This window comes from Apaloderma vittatum, unplaced genomic scaffold (genome assembly GCF_000703405.1).
Source record: "Apaloderma vittatum isolate BGI_N311 unplaced genomic scaffold, ASM70340v1 scaffold21055, whole genome shotgun sequence".
Lineage (NCBI taxonomy): Eukaryota > Metazoa > Chordata > Aves > Trogoniformes > Trogonidae > Apaloderma > Apaloderma vittatum.
Genome location: NW_009716886.1, coordinates 264 through 24,298, shown reverse-complemented (window position 1 = coordinate 24,298; position 24,035 = coordinate 264). Strand labels below are relative to the sequence as shown.

Sequence of the window (24,035 nt, the reverse complement as noted above, 5' to 3'; positions counted from 1 at the left end):
ATGAATGCAATAAAGACAATGATGTTACCAGTCTCATGATTAATAGCTTAAAGAGACATTTTCTAAGCCTTCGTTCCCTCCATTATCACAAATTCTCAAGCTGTAGAGCCTTGTAAAATTCAGCAAAGACAAGATTTAACTCTATAGTTACATATCTAAATCCACAAGCAATACAAGGGCATTAACTTAGTCTGATCCAGCAAAGCAATTTAAGTCCTACCTGTTCTGTTGACAGATTTGTGTTTTTTTAAATGCCACCGTAGTAGAAAGTGTCTAACGGAAGATTTACACTCTTATTTATGCAAAATGTGACATCTCCAATCTTGTATGTTGCCACAGTTCAAACCACAGTAAGTTATATCACTGTGGTGCTACGGAACAGAGAGCATCATTAGCGTGCAGCTCAGAGTTACCCAACTAATCAGCTGGAGAGGCTTCTCCTAATAACACAGATCCCAAAACAAGCTGTTACAAATACTCCCTCACATCAGTTGCTTTTAAAATTAAACCGAAACCAAACCACTGAAAGAAAACAGGGTTTATGGTGAAACTCAATTTTATTACTTCACAGGAACACGGGCTTCATTTAATGCAAGAACAGCCCCACAAAACACAGTTGTTGCTCGGTGGAGTTAAGCTTAAGTCACTTCCCGAGGTTTAAACTTTCACATCAACTTGAGTAAATGCTACAGCAGACAATCAAAATTCCGAGAAAGTAAAGAGAGGTTAAGCATGATGCTGGAGATTCAACACAGGCCAGCAACTCTTTGCAAGCCTGTTGGCTGGGCAATCGGTGCAAGTGAAACATTAAAAAAATATCACCTTCACACTCAAGAGGGCCAGGAAAGAACAGGGCACCAGCGCATCAGAGAGCACAGAGGCCCAGCTCCCCTTCTGCAAGTACCCAGCAGCTCAGCAACTGGCATTTCTCTACCTACCTTGCAGAATCAAGGGCACATTTTGCATTTTTGTGATTTATATCAGCTGCACAGTCATTTAAAACTATAGATTAAAGCAAACAGAATGGAAACTAATAATTTCTTTCCAATTGTGCTTAAGGTTTATTACATCTCAGGTAGCTCAAATTTGTCACACGCAACACAGAGGCTTCACCAGTTCTGGGACTGTTTGTGTAAATCAGCACAGCGAGGCAATCTCTTTGGAACAAGTCGTGAAATTTAAGCATCGGCCAAACCAGTTCAGAGTGATTTATGAAATTCTGAAGATCACATTAACGGAATTCCTAACAGCCATAACTACATCCACATAAATGTGCCTCTCCTAATAAAAACACTCTACATAGTTCTGAATGTTTTAAGAACTGGCAAAATGACTACAGATTACAGAGTCCATCTCCTTTAAGGCATCAAAGACATTCTCAAGGAGGAGTTAATTAGCCCAGTTTCACAGGATACACCATCGCAGTCTGAGATTCTGACTGCCTGTGATTAATTTCGACCCCGCACCAACATACTTTGCTTACATTAGCTCTGTTTTCAATTTCCCCTCTTTTTTCAGAGGCCTCTCACTGGTGTGTTCACAGCTGGAGACTCAAGTGCAACCCCTCTGTATTGCCCCACAACCAATTGGAACACTTGTCAGCAAACCTCGAGATGACAAGAAAGCACACAAGAAGTACTTTCCAACATGCATCTTTCCCCACCCCATTCCCCAATTCACAAGGCAGCGAGATTTGAATGCCAGCCCGCCTCCCTTCAAATGATCTGCTGCACATCTGCACTTGCTTCAAAGCCTCCATGCTCCTGGTGAACACAAGCTTCTCTGCAACACCGGGCTTTCACTGACGCCGCTCCTAAAGGGATTCCCATCAATGACTACTCCCAACCTCTCTTACAGAAGAAGATGGAGTCCTACCAACCAGTAGCACGTTTCAGAAAAGTGCTACTCAGGCTCCGGTCCTCCAGAACATTCTCATGCAATGAAAAGTATCAATCAGTGAGGCAACTTCCACAAAAAACAAGGGTCTTCCTTGGAGGCACTTAGTCACCCAGGCTGGCACAGTGTCACAGCACATCTCCCAAGCTTCCTTGCCAAATAGCTTAAGTTCTGAAAATAAAGGCCACTTGCTTGTGCAGCTCCCGTTGTGCATTTCATCCCCTTTCTGCACAGGGTCTTACTTGAGGACGCAGCTTCACTTGCCTGCATCCAAAGCCGGCACGGCTTTCACATCCCCTTCCAGCCACACAGTTCTCCTTCCTTACTCATGCTGGTACACACACATGCAGTGACCCAGAGGTGGCTCTGTCCTCTGGGTCAAGAGCAGCCTTTTTGCCGAGTGAGTTTTAACCCGATCAGTTCAGCTGGTCCCACCACATGGCAGCATTTGGATCACTCGCACGATAGCAGTGCAGACAGAAGACAAGAATAGCAGCACTGGCTTACATGTTCTACCCTGGCACGTGAGAAACTACATCCCAAGTTTGAATTTTCATAGAAATCATCCTCCCCTGCTCACAGTCACCTGCCCCAAGAGGATGCTGCTGTTTGTACCTGCAACACTTCAGGGAAACACAAAGAAGCCACGTGCTGCTCCATACGACAGGCAAAGCTACGTTTAGTCCATCTGGGTCTTAAGGGTCTTTCCAATTCCCTAAGTTACTTGATTAAATTATCTAACCAAGTGCTTAAGGCCCTCCTTATCTTGCTAAATTACGCCAACCCTTGCCAGGTGCCAACAAGGGCAAGTGGGAACACACAAGGATACTACAGGACCCAGCACAACACAGCATGCACACGCTTCCACCTCCCGGCCAGACGGCACTTGGCTCTCCCTCGCTTCTCCCCGCTCGCTCCCTCCTATAATCTAGGAGGGATTTGCACCTGGCTTAGCTCAAGCCTGAACCAATTTTCAAGACAGGGAAGTCAAAGTGGTTTTCCTCCATCAGAAGGCAGGGCTATGGACAGACACAAAGTGAAGCTGCGCAACAGATGATGTTTAGCATTGAAAATAGTTTTCCTCTGGGCTCACTCCTTTGTATGGCAGAAAAACACGGCGAAGACATTTGCTGGTGTGGCAGTCTCACACAACAGTCTCTTATAGAATCATTCAGGTTGGAAAACACCTTTAAAATCATTGAGTCCAACTGTTAACACGGCAACGTCAAGTCTATGCTACGAACCACGTCCGCCTGTCTTTAAACGTCTTTTCAACCAAAAGCAGTTCTCTTCAGCAAAGGAACACATCATAGTTTACAGGTCACGGCAAAACCCCAAAAGTCTCAAGATCCACTGCTCTTGCTGATCCCTGCCCAGTGCAGCAACACGGCAAATTTCAGTGCTGGACTCGCAGCCCCCCACCCGTCTGGAGCAGAACGACATGATCTTGTGTTTGTGCAGCACCCACCACAAGTGCTGTTATTCCCAACCAGACCCAGGGGTGCTACTGAACGCAAACAAAACTAGGGATGTTTGAGACAATCAGACAGCAGATGCAGCAGAAATGAATTAATTTATATTTGAACAAAGGCAAAAGCCAATGAGAGGTTAAACATGACAAGCTTTAAGGGAGTTCATTTGAAGACAGAGCTGAAGGGAGAGGTGCTAATGGTACATAGCACGGCATACTGTGAAACCAAAATACGAGCCGAAGCCGTTCAGGACTTAAACAGTTACAGCCAAGGAGTTGATCCTGGTAACTAAGCTGTGACTCTTCAGGGCCAGCTTTATAAAATTCTCCTTAATACACACAGCATGGAGACCTCTGCAGCATATAGGAACACGCCATCAATCTGACTGACGGAACACCTTTTTATTATACAGACAAGTGCTGAAGCTTTATTTGTGCAAAGGCTGCTTTTTATCTATAGGGACTGGCTGACAATGACAGCTGGATAAATGTTAACAGAACAAACTTTATTAGCAACTTGAACCATTTGAAAAAGGGGTCTCCACAAATTAAATCTGTAGATGAGTTTAGCCACCCTAAAAAGTGGTAATTCAGTATCGTACAGCCACAACAGCGACAATGGAACTATCAAACAGGTTCTAGCTGTTCTTTTTACGGCATTGATTTTTTTTTTTGATACATTCAAAGCATTATTGCATCAGAAAACATATCATGCATCTTTATGTTTCCAGACAAAATCACCTGTATTTGTCATCTCTAGCTACATCTCAAAGGTGCACCAACTCTACAGTTTTATGGTTTTAGTTGCATGCTTTGCCTATACGCATGCTGAGATAATAAATATTAAATACAGGAAAGAACATAAGAGAACCAAACTCACATAAGGAATATTTTACGGCAGCTCTGTTATGTTCTGCCAGCTAAAGAGCTTGTCAAAAAATTGAGGTAACAACAGTGGCCACACCACTCAGCTGAGAATCGCTCAAAATTCACGGAAGTTTTCAGAAATTCAAGTACACAAACACCAGCTGCAACTTGTCAGAAATGCCAGAGAAATTAGGTTGGTTGCATTTTATTAGTCTATTAGCTGGCGTTCACACAGCTCCTTGTAAATCCTTTTTCTCACTCGGGGCATATCTTCCTGGGAGAACTGAAAAGGCTGGTCTAAGGCGAGGCACTTGCAGTACTGAGGAAAAGGAAAAGGCTTGATTGAAAAAAAGGACATTTACTGTATGAACAATACAGGCCACTGATTTTTAAAAAGCAGTGCTCTTACCTGGAGCACAAAAACCCCACAGTCACTGTCATTTTTCTGTTGTGGAATGCACTAAAAGGAAAAGAAACAAGAAGAGACATGTTAGATCTTTACTTATCCTTTTATTCTCCAAGTCCTGCTTATGGTTCAGAAGGAGATTTGGCAAAACCATCAGGTATCTCGTTCTCTGAGCTGGCTGTTCTGTAGCACTAGAAATTGGAGTTGTAATCACCCACTCTAATCCCAACTTCTGAAAGGTGACACTCAATACCTTGTTAGAATAACACCTAACATTTAGAAAAATATATAGTGTAGGACAGAAAACAAATTACAAATCTTTCTTTCACGTTTAGTGACCTACACAGAACAGCTTCTCAATTAGTTTAAATAAATGTTTGTACAGCATTATCTGCTTTGCACAGGACCAAACTACATCAGCAAAGTCACACACACCTAGAGGAAGATGACTCTCAAGCCACCAGCAACGGCTCTCCTCCCCCAGTCCCACCAAAGAACACGAGTGGTTCGTTGTCAGGCGACAGGACTGAGCAAGGCACTCTCAAACGATAAGTTTCATCCTTCATTATTTCTTCATACATGTCTAATTCTAATATACAGAGCTAAAAAGTCCCACTCAGTAGTACTGCTATATCTCTGGCACTCAAACAGGAAAAGTAATTACCCTTCCTTAACTCCAAGATCTTCTACCTCACAGAATAGAGGTGGAAAAACTTTGACTGCACAGGGCAGGCAAGAGTGCAGAGAGGAATCATTTCATCACTGTGTGAACATCTGAAAATAAACCTGCATGAGGAGGGAGCTGTGGAGAGTATGCCTAGTGTGCAGTGACCTGCTTTATATCTTTTAAGCCATTATGGCTACGCAAATCATTTACACTACACGCAAGTTATTCCCTTTTATTGTTGCCAGACTTTACTTACTTGTGATCAAATGCAACGTGCCACAAACAGCCCTGGAGACCACAGCAAATATAAAATACAGGCAGTAGCATTATTAGCCTGTCCCCTCCCTCACCAAATCCCATCCATTTGGCGTAATTAAACAACAGTCCTTTCAGCAGAAGTGAGGAAGATAAGTTTTCCAGCTCATTCAGTCCTTGACCTCATGCCAACATGGCACCAGCTACAGGTTTTGCTGCGCAGACCTTTAACTGTCCAGAGATTAGGCTCAGATCACTAAGTCACTTGCAAAATTTGTTAAAGACCCAGTGGGAGCCGAATGAGTGACAGAGCTCTAACTCCCATGTGTCACTTCTAGCACCCTCCACGTGTCAGCATAAAACACATCTACTGCTGCACACATATATGGGCTTAGAAGCAGCCTCCCAAAATCTCCCAGAAAGTCAGACTCCAGGGCTCAAAATGCTGCCATTTACCTTTGTCACAGCAGTCTGCCAACCCTGAAGAAATTCGGGGCGATTCTTCTCTTTTGCTTCAGTCAGCAAATACTTTCGGATGTTCTTTAAAAAGGAAACAAAAAACCAAACAATATTATTTATCAGCTAAAGAACAGGAGAGAGATGGCAATGAGGACAAATGTGAGGTGAGCATTAAGCATCAGGAGCTGAGCTTAGATCTAGAGGGAAAAAAATGAATTCTGGTGGGTACTGCACCTTCTACCATCAAGGCTCATTTTGGTCTGTCAAGGAGAGCTTTAACACCTCTGAGCCCCACCACAAACCGGGATACTTGGCACTAGGTTAGTGATGGTACTGGGGCACAATCAGAGCGCTCTCAGACACACGGAGACTCACAGTGCAGTCTGGCCTGTGGCCTCTCCTGGCTTACTTGGCTGACCCCAAGGCCCTTACCTTTGATAGGATAGCATTTTCCTGCCCGAATCCCAGTACAAAACGCTTTTGAGTTCTGCAGCTAATCAACAAAGCTCCAGGGAGAATTCTAGCGATGTACAGGAAAAAATAGCCTGACACGAGCGAAGGAAGCAAGATAAATGAGTCTATGGTCTTGGGTTAAGAAAATCCTTCTGCTTCTCTGTAAACAGGCTGGTGTCTTACAGTGCAATTTAAGCACAGTAACATCCACTTCACCGGGTGGATCATGGTGGAGTTGTGGGTACAGGCCCCCCTTCCCTTACAAAGGCCAGGAGTAAAAGTGCCTCATGTTTGTGAGACATTTGTGCCTGGAGCGGGATGGGAGAGGTCACACTGCATGAGAGGCTGCAGGGCTGCCGAGAGGGACCCCTGGTTTATGCTGCAAGTTTAGAAGCTGGAGAGCACAAGGTCTCTCACTCCCAGAACAAACATTAGCTTCATTCTCAGCAAATGCCAGCAGGAAACTAGCATCTTCATTCAGAAGTCCTAGCTGGGAACTCTCCTGGGTACAATAATTACTACTGTTCTGTAAGCCAACAACTACACACAGTTAAAAGCAGAGGGCTGCTGCATCAAGCAAGCAATTAAGTTGACAGAATTAGCTTTTGTAAGAGGGTCATTACAATTTGCTAGTCCAAGCAAAATTTTTCTGGCTGCTCTTTACCAGGAAGACTGATAATTTAACTCCAGTGTTCAAGTTGCAGCTCCAAAAGGTTCCCGAGTTATAATCAGGGTACGCTCCCCGAACCAACGCAGACGGAGGAAAGAGGCAACATGCTGCTGATAGCACAGTAACATGTAAACCCCACTGGGCAGCACTACAGCATCTTCAGTCCTGTTCTCTCACCCAGGCAACCTCCCCCGAAAAGGACTGCAATTCATCATTTTCTAAACACAAGTCCCTCAGCAGTTACAGAACCGCCTCTACTCACCTTCTAGCTAGTCTGATTCCCTACAGCACTTCGATATGAGCCCTCATTTTTGGTGGGAGTGACAGAACAGTGCCACAAAAGGTGTGCCAATTACATCGCCAGGCTAATTAAGGCAATAGGCAGTCTGACCTCAACTCCCAGCTCTGGTGTGACTCTTGAGGTCTGTGCTTCAGACTCCTCAGCAGGACAAGCTGATTCTCATTTCATACACGGCAGGACAACAACAGACACACTGCATTTAAAGTTTAAGGCTGAACAGAAAAAGGGGGGGTTGTTTGTTTAAGAAAACAGTTTGAACTTTGCAGACACGGCTGTTACTCTTACCTCTACACAAAACTTAAAATGAATGCCTTGGGAATCATAAAATGAAATAATTCGATTGGGGATGTTCACAGTAATGAGGGACCAGTGGACTTCCAGGTGAATAGGAATTAACAAGAGAGTCTTCTTGAACAAGTCCACCTGGCAAGAAGAACAATATACATTAGAGACAACTCCACAGGCAGAACATAGCAAAGCAAGAGATTAATGGTATCTAAATCTCCTCTCTGCCATCCTGTATCCACAACATTCCTCACGTTTACCTTATACACAACTTATTAGCAGGCACAAAAATACAGTTACAGCCCACAAAGTGGCTACAGAGCGTTGTATAGTCCCAGAGTTAGAAACCACCCTGATTGTGGCAAAACCCTGCTCAGGTTGCGCTTTAACATCTGCATCGAAGTGAGATGTACCAAGTAATGATGACAACACAATTAAGCCTCAGTGTGGGTCGGCTACGTATCTTCAGTAACACCACCCCTGCAGCATGACTCCTTCTGCCACAGCACAGGCTCTGCGACTTGTCAGAGGAAGGTAGAGGAGGAGTGCAGGATGCTTTGGTGAACAGAGGAAACATTCATCCTTTCTTGAATTTAACTTTGCAGCAGATGTACTGTGGTCACAGGCAAGCAAACAAGGGAGAAGGTCTTAAAGTACAGAACAAGCAGATCAGATGCAACACCCCCGGCGTCTGCGTGGCAGATGAGCCCTTATGCTTTGGAAGCCAGCCAAGCCAGGGCCTTTCATGATCTTCCCTCTACCAGCTCCTCTTAAAAAGGGTGTCTAATTGCTGGGGTTTTGGTGGTACAGTCCAGAAAATAAGCAAAAATAGAACACTGAACTAAATGAACTCATCCTGTGGCAAGATTTCTATGCTGCCTTTTTTTTTTTTTTAAAGCACTGTGCAATTTGAACAGTATATAATTGCTGCACTGCTGGCAAAGGCAGGCCGTTTGTAGGAAATTGTATTTTTTGAGTAACGGTGCAAAGCTGAAGACACAAAAAGGTCTGAGCATTCACAGCAGTTATCAGCCAAGCCTTACACACAACAGTCCTTTAACTGTCACAAGTATCAACGATCTGTGGTCCCACCTGCAGAAACTGCTTCCTGACCAGGTTGCAGCACACTCGCTGCACAATGACCCATCATTCTTGGACAGAAGCAAAGAGATGTCAGCCAGCAGCAAGCTGGGCCCACAAAGGAAAACTGGAATGAGATAAACTATATCTTTTGGGATGTCCAGCAAGAGCAGAGCCACGCTGAACTCAAGAGCCTTCAGGTGACCTGAGTTGTGGGGCTGCTGCAGGTGTGCAAACCTGTAACAGAAGAGTGGGAAAAAGCAGCCAAAGGCTGGAAGGGTCTTTAGCCAAGACCTGATGTACAGAAAGAACAGTGGCAACCTACATTTGCTTCACTGAGACAGAGTGGAGTCAGCTCGCTGACATGACAGTGGATCAGAGAAGGAGCGCCGGTCTGATCAGCGGCCAGACGGGACAGACACAAGCAGGAGCTCTGAAACCCCTGCAGCTCGCTGCACAAGAGCACGTCAGAATTGCTGAGTTGTTGAGGCTGGAAAAGACCTCTGAGATCATCAAGTCCAGCCTATGACTCAACACCATCACATCAGCCAGACCACGGCACTAAGTGCCACATCGAGCCTCTTCTTAAACACCTCCAGGAACCGTGACTGCACCCCTTCCCTGGGCAGTGCATCCCAGTGCCTGAGCACCCTCTTTGTGAGGAAGGGCTGCCTGAGATCCAACCCAAACCTCCCCGATGCAGTTTCAGACCGTGCCCTCTTGTCCTGTCACTAGCTGCCCAGAAGAGCCTGACCCCAACCTGACTACACCCTCCCTTCAGGGAGTTGTAGAAAGTGATAAGGTCCCCCCTGAGTCTCCTTTTCTCCAGGCTAAACAACCCCTCAGCCCATCGAACCAGCCTGCCCAGGTCCCTCTGCAGGGCCTTCCTACCCTCCGGCAGATCGACACTCCCCCCCAACTTGGTGTCATCTGCAAACTTACTAAGGGTGGGCTCAATCCCCTCATCCAGGTCATCAACAACGATGTTGAACAGGACTGGGCCCAGCACTGATCCCTGGGGACACCACTGGTCACCAGACACCAACTGGATGCAGCAGCATTCACCACCACCCACTGGGCCTGGTCATCCAACCAGTTTTTTGCCCAGTGAAGGGTGAATCTGCCAGGAGAGCACATTTATAAAACCTGGTACAATACCCTGGTGTGTTTAAAAAGCAAAACGAAATTCCCCTTAACTGCATATTGCAGGACAAAGCAGGCTACTGAATCCCTTCATCAGAAACTGCTTAGTTCTCATTCTTGCTTTAGATATTCTTCAGGAATTTAAATGTCTAAACAACTGTCCTGCTCTCATATGGTCCCTCCTCAGCAGCAGCAAGAATACTGGTTCTGCTTTCAGAATCTACCTTCACTTTGGGGGTTTTTGCTAAACTTGGGTTACTGGAGAAAAAGGCCATTAAAAAAATATTCTGGGAATATTAAGCACCAATATTTGGTCTCTCTTTCACGGAGATTTTAATAAATTATATGAATAGGTTTCATATCTGGATAATGAGCTCATCTCTAGCATTTCACAGATGTATGCTATTTAAGTGCTTCTGCAGAAAGATCATACATTCAAACACAGCCCTTGATTAGTCTCGCCTCATCTCCCATGTTAGGAAGGACAAATGTTCACAGCAAAAAAGAGAGCCCTGCTCTCTGTACTAGCTACCTCAGAAAATATCCCAGCCCATGGTCTGCTAGGGGTTCTGGGAAGCAAGGCAAATTCTGTTTCTGTCATACAAACAAGACTTTGGCTTCTTACCTATGGGTCTCTAGTTTCTGCTCACTAGTACCTGTATGTCTTACTCAGGGATAACAATCTGATTTTATCAAACAATCCCAGTTTGAGTTAAAAGGAAGAAGTAGAATTAAGTCTGCTCTCTAGCGTACCTGGTGCTGTCAGGAGCAGTAAGAGGCATTTCTTGCAGCTAAATTAACAGCTTGCGTGAACACACACAAAGAGAGAACCTACCACTGCAGATGAGGCCATTCAAAGGATATTTTCACAACATAACCATACAAACTTGAGGAGTGCCACTCTACTATTTTTATTAACCTCTCCCCATTTTGTATCACTCTTTTGCAAACCCACCCTTTGCAGAGAACACGTTGCAACCCAGTTTCAAGTTAGTGATTCAACCCAGCCCAAAAGAACCAGAGCCGCGATGACCCGGAGTTAAGGGATACCTTTTTAGTCCATCGTTTTACCCCGTTATATCCTTTGGTTACAAGCTGTCTATGAAAAAAGCTGTTAAAGAAATGAACCTAAAAAAAAAAAAGAGAGAGGAGGAATGAGCACATAAATTTTCATGCACAGTCATTCCCCTTCCCCCAGGATAATTAATACAAAACAACGTGTAATGAGGCAATATTTAACACAGGTTTAGAAATAGAACCCCAGTTGGGACAAAGAGAGGCTTGGCCAAGCCTAGGCTACTGCTGTTCTTCAGCAAGCAAATAAAGCAAGTCTTATTTCCCTGTGATACACGGTGTGAGCCGCTGCAGCATTTATATTTACACTTGTGTATCTCCAGGCATATCACGTCTAATTTTTTGCTCGGTACGGACTTGGGAGAAAAACACCGGGATAAGGAGCTACAGTTTCTGTTGTTCTTTACAGGGATTAAGGGAGAGAACACCGCACTGGCTAAGCGGGGGTGATATAGAACAGAGTAACTTCTGGGGTTTTTTGCTGGAAGCTCTGAGCTCCCCTCAAAATTATAAAAAATTCATCAAAACAGTTATGAGATTTAACTCAACAACATGGTCATTTGTATTCAACTATATGACCAGCTCCAGAAAAAAACCCCCACAATATTCTGCTATTTTAAAGTATTTTTAAGTTACACCATATCTATTTTCTATCTAAGGACCTACACTTACAGCAAAAAACGTATGCTTATGTTAAAAAAAAAAATAGCTCCAGGTTAACACTATTATTCCCTGTGCTTAGTTTCTTGCAATTACAGGAACAGATTAATACCAATGGAAATCCGCAACATCTGTTTTTAATAATTCTGTTAGTGTAGAGGTGGTAGAAGGCATGAATTATTACTTGAAAAAAACAAAAAAAAGTTAGAAGACTCAGCATCTGAAAACACAGCCTAACACCCATTAGCTATGCCAACGGACTTCAAAACCACTTTCTGAGGTACCAGCACAAAATCTCCCATGAGGATTTCAATTATGCACTATGAGGAAAAAGCAGACACAAGCAAACAGATACAATCTCCAATACCACAACCCTAGCACACACTCAGGAAGTACAGAGAATACTAATGAAGAATCACCATCACCACCAATCAAAGCAACAACACTTCCTTTTCAGCTGGAAGATTCTAAGAGTTACGTTCTGCAGGGCTCATCTAAAAATGGCTTTGTTTGGTTCTTCCTTTGTGGTCTCACCTGAAAATTGTTCAGCTCTACTAGCAAACAGATGGCTTTTTATAATTGCCACTGCTGCAAATTTAGTCACAGGGTGGGGGTGGATCTTGATTATTTTCTTTTTCCTTTCTTTTTTTTTTTTTCAACTGCCACCAACAGTTAGACACTCCAGTTGGAAAGCAGGAAGCATTCTGTTGAGGATGCACAAACCAAAGAGAGTCCTGCAGAGTCAATACCGCCGAGGAACCCAGCAGCTCCGCATCAAGTCACATTCAGCAGGCAGGCAGCTGACACAGCTTGAGCTGTGACAGCCCCTGCAGCTGCACGGTGGGCGGGTGCAAGCAGCACGTGTGCGTGGCTCAGATGCCACCATTCATGGTTTGGCATCTCAGCAGAAATCCATCCTCATCAGGAATTTCAGCTGAAACACCAGACTGGTGAGCAAGGGCATGGATAAAGCACTTTAGAAGCAGATAAGCTGGAGAAAGAAACCTCTAAGGGCAAAAGGGGAGTGGGAGGGGCGAAAACAGGGCACCTGTCTTCTACGGGTACATCAGTAGCATCGGGCTACTGCAGAGACCACCCGCAGAGCTCATCCAATAAGTTCCTGAAAGAAGGGCAACAGCACTGAAAACTGTGTTTTAGCAAAGGAACAGAAGAAAATTTGAGCAGAAGGTAGCAACAAATTATCATGGAACCACTCAGAACATCACTGAGATAATTCTTGATTCTGTAACTGAAATATTCCCTCTCAATATCTCATCAGGTATGTTTGCATAATATCAAAACCCCTCACCTTTTCAGGGACTGCATCCATTACGAGTTCACCATACATGTTAATTATCTGTAAGAGTTAATAAATATTTTAATATGTACAGAATGATTTTGTAAAACCCAAATTCACAAGTTCCCATTGAACCCAGGACCCTTCACACTTAAAAAACGGCAATAAAGAGGTGAGCAATTATAGGAACGTTTTGCTGTAGTCTGAAGGACAAGCACTCTGGAACTAATAGTGGTTGGCCCAGAGAGAGGCTCTAACTGGCTGCTTGAAGTCTGCCTCAATCTGAAATGCAGTTTAATTCAATTTAAGTCCACTGGAGCATGCCCTGGGCACTGCAGCCTTCTTGGTTTTTTGGCTGTGGGCCACAGTCTGCTGCTTTACTCTGCTGTTCTTATAATCTGCTCGAGCTTGGGGATGGGGAAGATGCCAAAACCTATACAGGCAGCCACTATTTTCTCAAATTAGTGCAACATCATTTCTTCAAAAGGCAAGTTTAGTTGTGCCACCTCCTGTCTTCCAGACTTGTAACCTCTACTATTGCACCTGCCGTTGTAAAAGCTGCTCACCACGTCTTTTACTTCTCAGGTGTAAAGTAAGGAGAGCTCACTGTAGCAGAAGGTGAACAACTGATGCCCTAATAGAAAGGGGCTAAGAAGGGGTAAGGAAGCACATAAACACCAAGCATCTCTGACCTGGTCATTCAGCCAGTTCTGGCCTTCCAGTGTAGCTAAATCATCCATATCTAGCATGTGCTTATTATAGAAGACCCGGAAATTGCAAGTGGAGGTTTTTGGATGTTTTTCCCGATACTTCATGATTTCCCTGGTGATAAAAGGTTTTCTAAAACAGGATTGAAAAGGTAGGGAAAAAAAAAAAAGTCAAGGTCATGTCAAATGGACTTTTGTTCTGCTAGGTGTTAGACATGGAGCGAGCAGTAGCAACACAAGCAATTTGTCCTTTACAAAGTCTAGAATTTAACACTGCTACACACCTATGGGAGAAATCTTCATTAAAGACTTCTTTTAATCTTCCCATGACATCTTTTTCACAGAGCGGTACTAAACTGCCATATTTCTTCATAACTTCATCTAGGAATCCTTTAAATATACCAGAAAAAAATGAAAGTGCAAATATATAAAAAACCTTCAAGGTTCACTAGTCCAATAAAGCAGTCGTGTCTTCCAAGTATGAGCAGCAGTCATTCTGCACCCAAGCACCACACACACCAAGCATATATTTAAGAGAACAAGCTCAAATTGGCAACATTAAATAAAAGCGGAGGTAGAGGAAGGAAGACAAAAATAAAAAAGCAGAAATCTGAGCACTCAGCTTTACAGAATAAGATCAGACCCCACTCTTGCCATACACACAAATATCCACATCAAACTAATTATACCAGTGCTACGAGGAGCTTCCATCCCCCTGCCTATTTCAATTAGCACCTTATTTTACTGCAGCATGAAAAGCTATCAGTTTCTGCAACAGCTTTCAGTGAATAGCTAGTATCTTGTCCTCACGGTATGCAGAATTACTCTCCTCAAATGTAAGCAGCCTTGGCTGGCAGAGCGTTTGCAGTCTGTTCAGTTCCTCTCCTGCCACCACAGTGAACAGAAAAGACACCAGACAGACTCTCACCAAGTTTAACTCCTTTACCCTTGTATCTTAGGGTTGGTATTTAAGTTGACACAGACAGGAACGTCAGCCTGCCATTGCCCGGGAAAGCAGTGGGCAATCTTAACACCAGAAACAAAAGACATTAACTAAGAAATCATGAAGACATGAATGCTGGAGGGATTTTTTTCTTCTCAGACATGAGACTGGAATGCTGGAGACAGAAATCCCACCCAAGCATCCAAAACCACTTTGAGAATGACAAAGAATGGAAAACAGGTTTTCAACACTTTTTAGTGAGGAAGAGAAAAAAAAGAGCAAGCTGCCCAGCTTTCTGAAAATGAATTTCCAAATGCAGCAGAAAGCACGTGTTCCATGTACAGAAAGCTGGATCTGAAATCAGAGTCCAGGGAAACTGCAGCAACGCAAACTCCAGGACTCTTCTCAGGCTGGGATGCGATGGCAGAGGCCATCACTGGACAGTGCAGCGTATGCTCAGCTCTCTGCTTACTAAAGCTTCGACAATATTTCCTCAAATCTTTGAAAGATCAGGATGGGAAGAAACAAAACAACAGAAATATCTGACAGAAAACTAAGTGCCAGAATGGCACCAATAAAAAAATAATAAAAAGAGAAAGGAGGGAGACATAACAAAACACAAAGAGCCAAGAAAAGCAGTGAAGGTATAGCAAGAAGCACATCTGGATGTGCAACAGAAGGAAAGGAGGACTGAAGAGTGAGATCAGACAAGGAAGCATCTCTCGCGGGAAGATAACCTTCCTCACAACTCCGCCACACACTTGCCTAAGAACTTTTATCCCTTCCATCTTACTAGACTATGACAGGGAGGATATTTCTCACTCTGGCTGGAAGCCTAGATAGATGATACAAGGGGCTTATAAGAGCACCTTATTCTCTTTTAATATATAAAATTTTTAAAAGCTTTTTATTCATAAGCACAGAGGAAGGATTGCTCTTGTAGTTACAACTAATAGCAGCAGAGCTCTACGAGACCTCTAGCTAGACTCTGACCTCACTCAGGCTGGAGTAACTAAGTAACTCAAGGAGAAAAATACAAAGTTCAGCCCTGGTGCAAGATCAGACACCCATCACAAGCAGGATTTACCATGGAGCTCTGTTTGATACCTAATAGGACATCAGAACACACTAAATATTGCAGCCCATTAACATCCAAGTTCAGCTGCTGCAGAGAAATTCAAAACCCTAAAACATCCCTAACACTAACATCTTCTACATGCATCTACCCAAGGAACTCTTGCCCGGCTAGCAGTACCTTTTTGGGTGCAGTTAGTTAGTAACAGCACTCCTAAACAGACAAGAACTCCTGTACATAGTTATACCAAAATTAGAATTCTTTTTTAGAGGTACTCAGCTGAGAAAACTCAGAAGTGCTGTATTATCAGCACGAATGCGTATGTGGTAGAGACTGGGCTTCAGTGCTCAGTGAGGAACCTTCAGCTCTGAAGAAAACGGAAACTGGTCTCATCTACTTTCATGCATAAGCTGGCTAAGAATTATCTTAAGATTATTAAGTGTGGGAAAGTTTAGTGCATTTGTTGTCTATCTTTTAAGTTATTCAGGCTTCCCAGAAACAAGAATATAACTGCCTATGAGATCACAAAACATGAACCTCTGCTGCCCTGACACAATCTTGATGGTTCACTGTTAGAGAAAGACCACATCCCTTTTTCTCCTGGACAAACTTCACAACCCCATCGCAGAAGTAGTCTGCTCACCGTGGTACCGCAGTTTCTCTCAGTTTGTCACACAGTGCCTGCTCCTTACTGGATCACATAAAGTCAGTCATAGAGGAAACACATCCCACACTAACTTCAGTTATCAGACCACCACGGAACTTGAACATTATGTTAATGGCAGTAGGTGGCACAGCGTGTTAGCTTACTGCTCCTTACTATGCGTATAGCATGCTGCTATACATGAGACACCAATTACTATTTTTACCATGCTCCTCTTTAGAGACACTATCAAATCCTGCATGCTCAGCACTGAGTAAAAAAATACATCCCAAAGCCTTCTTGCTGAACCTTTGCTAAGACCACTCTTGCCATTTTAAAAAATATTGTCTAATAAGATTCATTAAGCCGACTTTATAAACAACTGTGGAGAAAACTAAGTGGCAACAAACAATATTTGGCTATTAAAACCTGAGATTCATTAAGTGATTTAGTTTCAGTCTAAGACAGTACAAGAGAAGAGAGGATAAGACTGGAAGGAAATATTAGAACACTAAGGATTTTCAAAAACCAAGTTAAGAGTAGTAATTGTCAACCATTTAAAAAAAATCAAAAGTTGTAACCTCGTGTCATCTTCTGAAAACCACATGACAAAAAACATTTAAAATGTCTATCAACAATTTTCCACAAAGATTCAAATTAAATCACATTGTATTCTCTAAAACAAAAGAAGCAGAGGCACCATTCAACTACCCCTCAAACCAGCCTGTCAGGTAAGCACTGATCCCTTCCCTTGCGCAGCTCTCCTCTTTGCAGCCTCCCTTCATTAAGCGTTACGCTAAGTGGCCTTCACAATTCACAAGAAGAAACCATTTTAATACAGGAATTAACACAACACACAAATTTCACGATACACCCAGCAGTGTTCAGGAACTCCTGGAAGCCCCCAAGCTAAGTAAAAGGAATACCGCAGAGCCATGCTGCCAGCTGCTCATCAGCCACCCGGGAAGCTTTCTGACTGTTCCTTTTGCCTCCCTTCCGAGTTCCTGATTTTAGTCCTGTGCTTTCTGGCGAAGGCTCCTCCAGAGGACTTTTACAGTAAGGGTGATCTAGTAACTTTGCACTAAAAATGTCCAGGTTTAAGGAGTCTTCTACTTCCATTTGGCTGGAACTGTCCTCATTTTGTGCCAGCTCCATAGATAAAGGTCCATTTGCAAAATCATCACTGACATTAGGATCCTGCACTGAGGATTGCAACAGTATCATTCCACCCATGCCCATAATCTCGTTAGGTTCTGCATTATCTGAAACAGCGACTTCTTTTCCTGTCATGGAGACAAAAACATCAGAGCCACGATCCTCCGCCAGAGCCCCATTGGTCTCCACCTCATGCAAGGTCTCTGCCTCCGGAGAAGCTTTGGCGTGCAGGTCTGGCGGGACAGCGTCCCCGCTGCCTCCCTGTCCTCCACGTTCTGCCTCCTGGGAACGTGGCTCAGCACAGGGTAACGCATCCTGCGTGCGGCAGATCTCAGGTACGCGTGTTTCGTTCTCCTCGTCTAAAGATCTGGGTGTATTACTGTTCATATCTGATAAGCTGTACCGGCTCCAAAGACGGCTGCTTTTAGATTTCCAGTAGGAAAGCCAATTACACAATCCACTTTCAAAATCCCGCCCGAGCGTCTCTCGATGGCCCCTCGTAACTTTCTCCACCCACCTTGGCTTGATTTTTCTCAATTTGCAGGTTTTGCCTCTTGCTCGAAGTTCCGGGGATTTTATAATTCTATACTCAAACCTAAACATAGAAAGTTTTTTATGCATCATAAATAAAGATCTCTTTTTTACAGTATGATGGTTAAATTTGGACCTCTTTGTACTAGTCAAGGGGCCACAAGTTCCATTCCACTCCCTTTGCAACAGCATTTCCTTTTACAGTTGTTTAAAACTACTAGGACTGTATTGCCCTCACCATTATTGCTCTCCTCCCTGCTCCACACAAAACCACCTTTCTTTACAGGCAAGGCAGCACCATCCAGCGTACCGCAGCAGACATAATGGATATTGCCAGAGTTGCTACTGAGAACAGTGACAGTTTCAAATTCTTCATTCAAGGGATCGTCACTCTGAAAGGATGCATTGTTGAGTTTTCTTGCTGCTTCTCCAGACAGGCTTCCAGCTTTGTGACGGGGACAGGGTCTTTTTGCTCTCAGTAGTCTTGTAAGGAAAGCTGTATGGTTCAACAGGAGGTTTTTGATAAGTTTCTGCATTTAAAGGCACATCAGGAGCCCACCTGCTTTGGAGCTCAAGTGCCTCCCTTCTGTACTGCAGTCTTCTGTACGGTTTGTTGTGATTTAAGCTCACAATTTGCTGAGCACTCTGTGTTCTCCTCTTAGCTAGGAAAAACTGTTTTTGGAAGCCGAGCTCCCCAAATCCACTGGTCCATCTTCTAGACTGGGCCAGCAACGGACTTCTTTTCCAAAGCAGACGTCTTCTATGGCTTTTCATTTTTCTGCTGCATTATGATCTTGAAAAACAGCTGAAAGAATAAGGGAAATGAATTCAGAGTTATCTGGACTGTAACATAATAGCAAAACACTAAGGCACATTCCTCAGGCACATGCCTATCTAAAATTCCACCCAGCCTCCAAAAACAATCCCACGTTCCCAAGTACATTCTCATTGGCACCAAAAGGAGAAAAATGAAGGTGCAGTGGCTTGATGCATAAACAGCCTCTTCTCATTTACCCTCCCTTGAGGTAAAGCAATAAACAGGTAATCCCCACGCAGGCCATGTTCCCCCATATGTCATTGCTGACTCGCTAGCCTGAGGCTAAATCTCTCTCAATACAGTTAACTAGCTTGCCCCCAAAGGCTTTTGAAAAACAAAACTCTGAAGGCCAGGCTGGTCAGCAAGTGTGCATAGGTACCTGATTCTATCAGCATGGTACCAAGCAAATGTTTATTCTTGTGCAGCAAGTGTCAGCAGGCACTCTGAAGACACTTCACATGCTCACCCATTTTTTCCCGTAAAGGAACAGCACTGCACATAGTGCCACAGAAATCCTGATTCCCTGACTAGATAAAGAACAACACAGCTTATTCTGGGAAGTAGTTCCTCTGCATCTACAGGAACGGCTCGCTCCCTATGACAGCACCACCAGCAGCTTCTATAATCAGTGTTTAATTTTGCATTAACAAAGCAGAATCAAGGCAAGACCCCAGTTAATCACCCTAAAAATCCTGTTCCCCACTAAAATCCTGTGTCTCAAAGCACGCAGTGGGGATGTATCTGAGACTCCGCTACATAACAAAAAATATTAATTCAAAAGTAGAAGAATCTAGAAATGTAAGGGGAAGGTGTCAGCAGCATCCAGAACACAGGATGTTTCACATAAATTGTCCCCAGTCTCACCAAGTACATCACATTCTGCATTTTACAACAGTTCATATTTTTCTCAAATTCAGAAATGGACTTTCACCCCCTCCTCTATCCAACCAATTCTGACTTACAGACTATTACAACAAATTTCTCCTTAGCCATGTCTGTCCCAAGCATTACACGCAGGCATCACATAAAATAAAGGAGTTAATAAATGGAAATAAAACATTAACAATTGAACTTTAAATACAAGTATGAACACTAGACACCTGCAAAAACAGGTATTTAAAGTCTGACTTAAGCTCTTTTGCAGTTTTCACTCTACTCAGACATAAACTGCAGATGACTTTTTTTTTTTAATTTTTTTTTTGAGGAGTGGGAGTAGAAACGCAGAGAGGATGAAGAGTATCAATTAGTACTCAGGTAAGTTATTCCCACCATACAGAAAACAGTCCAGAGCTCATTACCTACAACCGAGAAAGAAAGCCGGCTACCTCCACCTCCACTGGCAGAAACGTGCAAGACAATACAGCTCTTCAGTCTAAGCACTGCAATAGGGTCTAGCTCTTTTGCAACCCTCTTCCACGCAACATAATTATCATAAAAATCAGGGCATAACATCTCATCACACCAATTTTCTCACACTTGCTCTTATAGCACTTGCATAGTTCTCTACCCTAGATCCAGTTTCTGCCTGCTTTGGCACTACAAACTCTACATTTTTGTCTGTTGTGTACAGCACCTACAAAACATTCCTTGAGCCGCCCCAGTAAACATCAGCCAAACCACAGTCTTGCTAGGACAGCTTATTCCAGCCACATTTCCATCCAGGTAAAACAAAGCAACCCAGTAAAATTGCAGTGTTCTTAACAGAGCCACGTACACAAGGTGCTTCTGCCAACACAGTGAGTCTTGAGTACTCCAAGAAAAGCTCAGCACCCAAACGTGACGGTTTCGCTGCTTCTCAGGCTCAGCAATACGCGCCCCGTAACTGTGCAATACACTGGCTGGTTTTTAAGAACACGTCCGAACGATTTGGAGCATTGTTTTTTTCCTTACGCTCTCGTAGCAAAGTCCAAGGAGAAGCATCCCCTCCACGAGCGCTGCCTCCGATGTGGAAGAAGGCTGAGCAACTGCTGGTTTTCTCAACAGCCAGGGATTACACGAGAGCTGAAACGCCTCCGGCTGCCATTGTTTCACCCCTGGTAAACTGAACTAATGATCACAGTGAGAAAAACACTGAACCAGATTCTCGCAAAGATAAGCCCTGACAACAGAAAGAACCCGAGGCAAACTTGAACTGAGAGACAAGAGTGGTGCCACAGTTTCAACACAATCCACTGTAAGAGCAATCAAAAGAGCACATTTGCACATCAGCATCATAAAATCCGGTTTCTCAAACGGCAAAAAAGGAAGATCTTAGGGAAGCTATTCCAAGCACCTGTTCTGCTTCATTTTTACCTTAGATCATTAAAAATGCTTCACATTATAATTTATGGGACGAAAAAATATCTAATCTTTGCCTGTGATGCACACATCAACTTCTTCACACTAAAAGTTTTTCTGCACAGAAAAGTTTCTCCTTTAAATCGAGAAAAAAGACTAAGCCATTTAATCCAAGCAAACCTTTCTTGCTCTCCCCTCTCCTTTTTCAAACATAATCAATTTTGAGTCTGGATCCCTTTAAAGCAAAGGCCTCTGAGGAGCAGTTAATCCCAGTCCTAGGAGCTGAAACAGTTCACTTTTCTAGTAGCAGTATTACTTAGAGTGACAAATGATAATCCATACACAAATATTTAATTAAAGGTCCTGCTTGAAGAACTTATTTTCCACCAGTGCTACAAGAGTATTACTGGTTTTACTTGGCAATGTAAATAAGCAAGGCAGAAGGACAGCTTAAAAGTGCACTCCTGGAAAAGGAACTGTGCAACATAGGACCAAAAATAAAGCAAGTACCATTCAAAGTTTAAGAACCTGAAGAGAAGTCACATCTTTGTCCTATACACTGAAGTCGAGCGACTTGCACCATTAAAAGTCCCTTGGCTGGTACAAGTCATAACATCACTGCACAGGGATGCTGCCACGACTATGCCAGCAAAATCTTGAACTCAGAAAAGGCCAAAATGTACGCATCCCAAAGACCGTAAGTGAAAAAAATTTACTGTCATCATTCCTCGCTCCTTCAGCTGTTTGGCACATCATCTGCAAATGATGAAATATTAAAAGGCACAATCTCTTTTGCACTGGACAAAGACAACCTCAAACTGTTACAGCTCTGTACTAATGGCAGACTCTAGTTACAAATTTGCTCTGTATTCTAAGCTTTTAAAAACATAGTTGGAAGTCACCCAGTTTTCTGAATAGAAAATTATCCCAAGAGCCAAGAATTACTTTGTACCAACTTGACACAAAGCAGGCCTAAAATTCACCAAACACCTACACAAGGCCATGGATATATTTTTGTTACAGCCATTAGTAGCTCACTCCATTTGCAACTTACAGGGCTGCAGCTTCAGCGAAATTAAGTAGTGGAAAAGACACTGCACATTCACACCTTTCACCAATTGTAAGCCTGTCACAGTTTAACCACTAATTAATCCTTGGCAGTCCTATTTATTTTTGGCATGTTTAGAGAGCTCAGGTTTTCACTGAAAAGCACAGAAATATGAAAGGCAGTCCCAGCCAAGGCTGCTGACAGGGCTCTACCTGAAAATTTCTCGCCGACTCCTCAAGTGTCAGACCACAGAAACCTTTAGTCCACGCACACAGAACAAACCCGCAGCACTGCAGCAGCGCAGCTACTTCGTCCTCAGATCACCACGAGCTATCTAGGGCTGTGTCCGGGCGGCGAGCAGATCACAAGACACATGCAGCTGGTGAGTAATTCAAATACAGCTCACTTGCTAACTCTTGGGTTGGTTTTTTTCCTCTCACACCGCCTAGATCTTAATATTGCTAATCAAAATCTAAAAGGAGCTTGTTTTGAAGAGCATCAGCAGCGTAAATAAAGCAAACAGCCTTGGGCGCGTGGCCTTGCACGGACACAAGTAATTCATGCATCACCTGCTCCCAGAGGAGCCAGCGGTTCTCACAACTCCCAGCGAGCCCGTCCCTTCGCAGTGGAGATCTGGGGCAGGCTCTCAAGGGCAGGAGAAAAGCAGGAAAAAGCAAGCGGCGCTGAGGTTAGAGAGCTGAGATAGCTGTGCAAGAAGCTGCCCTCCCTCCCCCAACCGGAATCCAAAACTGGAGCGAGAGGAAGCTGGGGAAGGGTGTCTCACTGCAAACCACCCACCACGCGGCCAGAACTAAGCTGATAAGGTCAGGAAGTCTGAAATGATTCAATTAGCACATGCAGAAATAACGAAGATGCTGGGAACTGTCTCTTCCACATTCTTTTCTGACCTGCCCAGCACAGCTTGTTAACCAAAAATTTTGTCTCAGAGGTGAAACCAGCCCTAGGGAAATGCACTTTGACAAAACATAATGCATTAACATGAGAAAAATGGCTGAAGTCCAAAGTTACCAACTCACAGACACGCAGCTGATGACCTCAGTTATCACACTGCACAGCTTAAACCCTTACAGTTAATTCAGTCTCTTCCCTTCTCTCAACTAGTGCTTTTGGGAACTAACTCACAGTCTCAACCAGCTGGCTACACATCTGCTAAATTTATTTCCGGCAAGCTGATTATAATTTACTTCCAGAAACATCCTCCTTTAGGCTAAACCGCATTAGTGGAGATATGTGTATCAGATAAAATAGCATTTAAGGGAAATACTGTCACAAATCAGAGTGCTGAAAGACAAAAATTTCTAGATTAAAGAAGCCAAAATTACTTTTGTACAAGTAAGGCATAAGGACACAAATCACTTTCAACCTTCAGGCTTCAGACTGATTTCAACAAAGCATCAACTCAAGCTTTGTCTCTTCCTGAACACCCTTGCCAGGCAGAGGCATGGAAGTAGCTGCAAGGAAGCCTTTCAAACTTTGCTCTCCAACTGCTGTGAAGGGTACAGAAACTGAAATTTCAGTCAAGGTCCTTACACATGTCTGGGATCAAGGGTCTCCCTGATGTTTTCTAAAGGCTTTCCTTAAGATACAGTATATTTTGACAAGTGTTAAACACATATTCTTGCAGCTTTGAAAAAAAGATGACTTCTCTACTTCTGCCAGAGACACAGGTACGTACAGGTGAGGCTGTTACCAAAGGAAATCCGCACCTCTTCTGAGGCAGAAGGCCGGGCTAGAAAGAGTTCAGTCCGGAGAGAGCTGCAGGGAGTGCACTAACGGAGTTAAACCCGGCTGCAGGGAGTCACTGCCGGCAGTTACAGCCAGTGCCCAGCTGGGA

The 24,035-nt window shown here is 43.7% G+C and overlaps 1 protein-coding gene across 1 annotated transcript; it reads right to left on the bottom strand.

The window, feature by feature from the left end:
* Positions 1 to 3,455: 3,455 nt before the first annotated feature.
* On the bottom strand, positions 3,456 to 18,230 carry SENP5 (SUMO1/sentrin specific peptidase 5). The gene is made up of 9 exons (XM_009869709.1): positions 17,279 to 18,230; positions 13,976 to 14,081; positions 13,677 to 13,824; positions 12,997 to 13,044; positions 11,004 to 11,081; positions 7,731 to 7,868; positions 6,019 to 6,102; positions 4,644 to 4,694; positions 3,456 to 4,553 (listed from the first exon to the last, which is right to left on the bottom strand). Exons 1-9 carry the CDS (start codon positions 18,228 to 18,230, stop codon positions 4,443 to 4,445), a joined length of 1,716 nt encoding a protein of 571 aa, XP_009868011.1. The 3' UTR covers positions 3,456 to 4,442.
* Between the last annotated feature and the right edge of the window lie 5,805 nt (positions 18,231 to 24,035).